The sequence below is a fragment of the Stegastes partitus genome, unplaced genomic scaffold (genome assembly GCF_000690725.1).
Source record: "Stegastes partitus isolate 25-593 unplaced genomic scaffold, Stegastes_partitus-1.0.2 Scaffold553, whole genome shotgun sequence".
Lineage (NCBI taxonomy): Eukaryota > Metazoa > Chordata > Actinopteri > Pomacentridae > Stegastes > Stegastes partitus.
In genome coordinates, this window is record NW_007578284.1 from 361981 (window position 1) to 369602 (window position 7622).

General features: G+C 39.9%; 1 protein-coding gene across 1 annotated transcript in view; it reads left to right on the top strand.

The window, feature by feature from the left end:
* The window catches only part of LOC103362075 (PDZ and LIM domain protein 7), a 45753-nt gene extending 40990 nt beyond the window's left edge, over positions 1-4763 (top strand). Inside the window, exons 10-14 of the mRNA XM_008288336.1 lie at positions 1-103; positions 175-355; positions 1339-1459; positions 2489-2604; positions 3413-4763. Coding sequence (XP_008286558.1) covers positions 1-103; positions 175-355; positions 1339-1459; positions 2489-2604; positions 3413-3502 — 611 coding nt within the window. The 3' untranslated portion in view covers positions 3503-4763. The remainder of the gene's footprint in view (positions 104-174; positions 356-1338; positions 1460-2488; positions 2605-3412) is intronic.
* The last annotated feature ends 2859 nt before the right edge of the window (positions 4764-7622 follow it).

Genomic DNA, 7622 nt, shown 5'->3' on the forward strand with positions numbered 1-7622 from the left:
CCGCCCCCTTCCCACCTGTAGCGAGGGGCGTGGCCCAGCGGGCGGAGAGGTTCGCCGCCAGCAGCCGCACGCCGCTGTGTGGAGCCTGCAACAGCGTCATCAGGTGAGCTGCTGCTCTTCACCGTCTGACAGGTTCTAGTGGTCCTGAGGTTAAACGCTGTGTTCTGTGTTCAGGGGCCCCTTCCTGGTGGCTCTGGGCCGGTCCTGGCACCCCGAGGAGTTCAACTGCCACTACTGCCACATGTCTCTGGCCGACGTCAGCTTCGTGGAGGAGCAGAACAACGTCTACTGTGAGAACTGCTACGAGGAGTTCTTCGCCCCGACCTGCGCTCGCTGCAACACCAAGATCATGGGGGTGAGACGGCTCACCTGGATACCTGGATATACACACACCTGTATACATACACACCTGGAAACATACACATCTGTATACATGTACACCTCCATACCTACACACCTGTATACCTGGACACACATTTGGCTTTTTTCTCGTAATTTTGTGACTTTTTCAGGTCATAAATTTCTGACTATAATCTTCGATGACCATTTTTTCTAATGAACTTGACTTAATAATTAGTGAATAATTTAGGAGAAAATTCACGTTTTTATCTAAAATTTGTGTTTTTTCCTCATAAATGTCTGTTTTTGGGTGAATCTGTAGTTCAATGAAGTCACTGATAAAACTCTGTTTTTATCTCCTAAATTTGGCTTCATCATCTCACAGAACATTTTTAAAATTCTCGTAAATTCCTACTTTTATTTTTTACAATAAATTTTTCATAAATTCTTGTATCAATAATTTTTTTTTCTCGTAAATGTAAAACTTTATATTCTCAGGGACCAGTCAAGTCTTTTCTTGTACGTTTGAACATGTATGACCGAGAATATTTGAGTTTTTTTCTTGTAAATTTGCAGTTTTTTCATAAATTTGTGGTAAATATATGATTTATTAGCTGCACAGAATGTTCACATCTTTTCTTGTAAATTTGTGATTTTTTCTGTAAATTCATGCAATAAGTCTCAGAGATGATTTGATTTTCTTTTCTCATACATTTGTAAGATTTTTCCTGGTTAAACTGATTTTATAACCTCAGAGAATCTGAGTTTTGTTTGATTTGTGAGGATTTCTTCTCGTGAACATCCAGCCGTCCTCCCTCGGCTCCTAAATGTTTATTCTAGGTTTGTTTATTTGTTTGTGTTTACCTGTACGGCCCTGATGAACCAACATTTGACATGAAGTGCATGAAAACTAGAAACCAAACCGACAGACGGATTTAAAGACGTCTTGCTGTGCGACATAAATAAACTGAGTCTGTTCTATTATTTTGTATTCTACAGGAAGTGATGCACGCCCTGCGGCAGACGTGGCACACTTCCTGCTTCGTGTGTGCGGCCTGCGGCAAAGCCTTCGGAAACAGCCTCTTCCACATGGAGGACGGAGAACCGTACTGTGAGAAAGGTACGGCACCGCGGCCCGGTTCTGAGTCAGTGAAGAACTGAACCTTACTTTTATTATCGCTGTTTTTTCCTGGATCGATCGATCAGCTGTTCGTTTAGAAAATGTCCATCGTCGGTTCCCAAACCTGAAAATGTCGCCCACAACTCAAAGTTCTGAAGGAGGAAGGATCCGACCCGGTAGCAAGCTGGACCTGTTAAAGGACAACAAAACTAGAAAAACAAAAAAAAACACAAAAAAAACAAAACACAAAAAACACAACAAACAAATAGAAAAACAAGCAAAAAAACCAAAAACACCAAAACAGACCCACAACAACCACAAAGAGACAGAAAAACACCAAAAAGAGACCCAGGACAACCTCAGAGAGACAAAAAAAGACTAAAAACCAACTGCAATAGGACACACATTGACTTCGAGGAGGCACAAAACTCTACAAAGACACACAAAAAGACTACACAGAGATCCAGGACAACCACAAAGACACACAAACCTCTACAAAGACGCAAAATGACAACATAGAGACAGAAAACGACAGAAAACAAAGAGACAAAAAGAAAACCACTATAAAGACATAAATCAACTATTAAGAGACAGAAAAACACCAAAAACAGACTCAGAACAACTGCAAAGAGAAACAAAACCCGACAAAGAGACACACAAACACCACAAAGAGACACAAAACAACCTCAGAGGACAAAAAAGACCAGAAACAAACACAAATGGACTTCTAAGAGACACAAACCAACACATATTACGGCAGTAGAAGAAGTCCTGGTGCACATGAAGCATTTGAACATGCTGTCTACATGTTTCCTTTTAAAGGATAAAAAACAAACAGCATCACTGTGAAGGTGTTCAGTATCATGTTGATGTTGTTTATTGACTTCTCTGAACCCCAGAGATGCTCCGTCACATTATCATCTGTCTGTGATCAGGGGAACTCTGGGTTTGTGTTTAAAGGAGCTGATTTTAGCTGATTGATGAGTTCAGATTGTGGAGGTCCGACTGAACTCTGTGTGTGTCCTTCAGACTACATTGCACTGTTCAGCACCAAGTGTCACGGCTGCGACTTCCCGGTGGAGGCTGGAGATAAGTTCATCGAGGCTCTGGGTCACACCTGGCACGACACCTGCTTCGTCTGCGCGGTAAGAAACCAGAAACAACACAGGTGAACTAACATCACCTGGGTTTCCTCGACACGTAGCTTTATTTGATCTGTTTATACGTCCTCTAGCCGTCCAAACAGCTCACTGAGTTTAGTTTGTGTCGTTCTTCAGACTCTGTTTCCTCTGGAGGTTCATATCCTGTTTGGATTCTTTGTTCTTTGCATGTATATGAACGGTGGTGGACCTCAGGGCTCCGTATGTGGTCCTCTGCTTTTTAACCCTCTGAGCTCCAACCAGTTTCTGGGCGTTTGTTTGGTTTTGGTTTTTGTTCTCATTGTGGGCTCATTTTTAGCTGCAACATAAAGTCCTGCGTCTCTATGGAAACAGAGCAACCAGGACAAGAAGGAGAGAGACTCAGAGATGTCTTGTGCACCTGTTGACAGGTGTTCTGGCCCACTGCTCATCAGCAAAGGCCTCTCATTGGTCTGGGACAGTTTTTTTTTTTTTTTTTTTAATTATTCTTTTCAACCAAAATTCAAAAGCAACGTCTTATTTCACTAAATTATAATTTAGCAAATTTTTATTTATTATTACTTTTTTCAGTTTCTAGTTATTTGAGTGACTGTTGTGAGTTTTGCCTTTTCTTTAATGGAAGGAGACGAATACAGGACTGTAAGTACCTCAGGAGGACCAGGAGGTCTTTGTGCAGCCTGATGGTGTTTCTGAGATTCCTGCCTCCAGGACGATGGAGCTGACCAGAGTTTAGTTTGGCTTCAGTAACAACATTTAAATCTGCAAACAGACAGATTTCTGTCGACCCGGTCCAACCCGACTGTGTCTCCTGCAGGTCTGCCACGTGAACCTGGAGGGTCAACCTTTCTACTCGAAGAAGGACAAGCCTCTGTGCAAGAAGCACGCCCACGCCATCAACGTGTAGACGCCAGCTGCCCGCCCATCCGACCGCCGGCTGCAGCCGCCAGCGCCGGCCGACACCTTTTACAGACGTGTGCTGTAAACGCTATTTATGCAAATACACTTGTTTTATTTTCTCTGTGCATTAATAATAATAATCATGTTTAAATTTGAGCTGCCTGATGATTCTGCTTCCAAACAGGAACCGACCCGTTTATGACGTACTGTAGGTTTGTTTCTTACGTTTTCTACCAGAAGCTGTTTGATGTTGTTCAGTTAATACGCCTGTACGGAGTCTAAAGCGTGCCAACATTAACGAGCTCAGATTGTTTTTTGTGTGTTTAATTATAATCAATGAGTAAACTGATAAATACTAAAGAAATAAACCGACTCAGAGTTAAATTTAACGTTGTTTTAATCTGTTTGTTGTATATTTTTACAGGGATAGAGCAGAATTAGCAGGAATCGCGCCAAAGTTAGCGAGCAGGTAATTTATTTAATCTGAGGCTGGTTTTAAACAAAGCTTCCTATATTTTAGTAATTTATTATATTTATGTAAAAATGTTAGTTAAATATTAAGCTAATTAAAAATATATATTTATGATTTCTTTTTAACAAAAAAACGTATTTATAAAATGACCCTTAGCAGGTACGTTATCACGTGTTGTCACTTGACTTTTGAATATCTCAGATTAAATTGTTTTCTTTATACCTGCTTTTAGAAACGCATACATTTACAAATTGGTTATAACTAAATGCTGATGGTGGCGCCCTCGAGACTCCGTACGTCTGAACTGCACAGCTGGTGTTTCATCGTGTGTCCGACTCGTCTGGGTAATGTGCCTCCTCTGACTCGGACTTGTTTCGGTCTTTTGAACGCTACCTTGTTGTTTTTATTTCATTTAAGATGAAGATAGTATTTTGTTACAGTTGGTGCAGAAGGACGCCGTAGAAACTAGAAGCTTTGTTAACAGCAGCAGAGGCGACTTGTTCATTTAAACCTCTGATGATGACTCGAGGCCGGCCGGCGCTTCGCTCTGGTTCCAGCAGGTTAAACGTGAAAAACAATCCCAGTGCTCGGCGACGCTGTGAGTCGGCTACAGACGGACATAAAGCAGCAGTAATGACGACAAACAGACACAAGAGAGACGTAGAGAAGATGCAAACTGACCACAAAGAGACAAAACAGCTACACAAGACACACAAAACAAATAGAAAGAGACACAAAACGACCACAATTTGACAGAAGACGAGACAAAACAAGTACAAGACGTGAAAAGTGACAACAAAGAGACACAAAAACAACTATGGAGAGACACAAAATGACCTCAAAGACACTAAAAGATGACAAATACACACAGAAGCAACTATGAAGACACACAAAGTGACTAGAAACACACAAAACGACCTCAAAGAGACACAAACAACCCCACTGACACACACCAGCAGCACCAGTTTGTTTTCCAGGTGAACCTGTTCAGGTGATGCTGGAGCGAAGCCGCTAACCCGACCTTCATATTTGTTGACGACGTGACCGCGAGCTGTTTACTGAGGAGCCGGTTTGTCGTCACGGCGATCAGATCAGTTGTTCAGTTCATGTTTGTGGCGTCACATGATGTCTTTTGTTTTCTGTTGTTGTATCGACACTGTAAACGTCCGGACGTGAAGCAGCCTGAACCAAACGGCTCCCATCACATTCGGCTCTGTTCACACTGAACTGTTAGGAACAGAAACTGTGTGTTTAGCAGCATCCGGTGGCCGTCAGAGGAACTGCAACTAAACAAACTGCGACTTTTTATTTAAAACGTTAAACGTAAAACAGTTTTTTAGATGAACTTTAGGGATTTTTTTGCACAAGTTTGGGGAAAAAGCAGCACCGATGTTTAATTATGTGGAGAAGTTTGTGTTTTTTCCAATTAATTTGAATGCTACAGTCTATTTATCAGCACCTGGTGGCCATTACAGGAACTGCAACTAAACAAAACGCAAATTTTGATTTTGCGATCATCTACTTTTCAGATGGACTTCAAGGATTTCGGAAATTTTTTTTGACAAATTCTTGGCTTTGTCAGTTAATTTTAATACAAATTTGTGTTTTCGTAGCACCTGGTGGCCGTTAGAGGAACTGCAACTAAACATAAAAAAAAAAAATCGCCTTCAAAAAAAATCTACTACTTCAACGGCTTTGGTGTAAGTTAGGAACGAAGCAGTATTTGTTTTTTTTATTTGTGTGTATAATTTTGTGTATTTCAATACAGTTGTACCGTGTGTTTTCGTGACATCCGGTGGCCATCAGAGGAACTGCAACTTTTTGTTTAAAAATATTATATTTTTTAGATGAACTTAAAGGACTTTGGTGCACGTCTAGAATGAAAGTATTGGTTTTATTTTTCTGGAGATGTTTTTTTTTTTTTAAAATTCATTTCAATATGTTTTCCGCAGCAGCTGGTGGCCATTTGAGGAACTACAACTAACAACCAACACAGAGTTCCATATTTTTAAGATGATCTTGAAGGATATTAACACAAGCTTGAAAAAAATGACAACAAAGATTTGAATTTGCTGGTTGTCCAATTATTTTCAACACAGCAGAAAGTTTTAGCAACACCTGGTGGCCATTAGAGCAACTGCAACTAAACAGTTTTTAAAGATTCTTTGTTTTTCAGATGAATTTGAAGGATATTTAAGTAGGTTTTTTTAAAAAAAAAAACTGCATTGATTTTAACTTTTCAGGAAGTATAGCTGGTTTTCAGATAATTTCAATACAGTAGCGGCATCCGGTGGCAGCTGAAGGAACTACAACTAAAACAGCTGCGACTTTTTTTGTGTGTTTTTCAGACAAATTTGAACTTTTTTGGTGCGAGTTTGGAAAAGATGAATGGTAACACTGGTTTTTGTTTGTGTAAAGAAATTTTCTGCTTCATTTCAATACAGGCGGGTTGTTTCTAGCAGCTCCTAGTGGCCACCAGAGGAACTGCAACAGCACATTTTCTGATGTTTTACAGTGTGAACGGAGCCTGAATTACACCGAACAGATGATTGATCACAGACGGACTTTTGGTTTAAAACTATTTGTGTTTTTCAGATGAACTTTGACTTAAAGTTGTTTTTTTGTGATGACATTTAAAATGTTCAGACGCGTCTCCAGCGTTGAATCGTGCCTTGTCGGACGCCACTCTGACCCGTCTGACTTCATCTCAGCTCGATCCGACCGGCACGCTGTGTGCTGGTGTACAGTTTTTACTCTGAATCCTACTTTTATACAGTGTGTGTGTTTCTCAGAGCGTGAATGTGTGCACGCAGAAGACGTTTGTGGCAGCATGTCAGTGTTAGTTTGTGTTTTTGTCACTGAGAGAAGCGCTAACCCCACCGTCGTTTAGCATTAGCCAGAGGGTTTGAACCGGTTTTAGTGTCACTGAGGAGCAGCAGGAAGGACGGAAAGAAGCTCAAGTCACATTAAAACTCTGCTTTACTACATTTGTTTAACAGGTTTTGAACATTTGAAGAATATTTGTGTTGCAGGTTGAATAAACTGAGCACTCCAACCACTTGAAATCAGGCGCTGTCGAGGCTTTTTTGTCTGTTTCATCTAAAAATAATTATAGTTCAGGTTCTTTATGATATTACTTTATGATATAAAAGCAAAAATAAAATGTGAATGGTGACAAAAAGGACTTTAACAGAATGTTAAGGCCTCTGTTCGGCATAAAATGATAAAAGTTTTGTGAATAAAAGGAAGAAAGAAACACGTCCTCCTGATAAACTGAACCTTCAGCATTAAAGCGTTTTATTTTTTAATATTTCTTCATACAATAAGTGACATGACATTTATCTTCTTGCTAAATATCGATTTTTTGTCATAAAACAACATTTTCTTCTTATTTTATACAAATTGTAGTTTTTTTTTCCTCCTCAAATAAAGTTTTGATTTGTGTTGTTTGTATCAAAAACAAAAGAAAATATAAAAACTTTTGTCATTTTGTTAGGGAGGCTGTGCCCTCGCTCTTTTTGACCTTCTTGTAATTCCTCTTTCACTTCTGTTTTAATGTAACGTTGGTCATGAGTTTCTGTAACTCTGACGCAACAACTGAACTTCAGTCACACCCACAAATAGTTCTGGTTTAATTGGTTTAGTATTTATACTT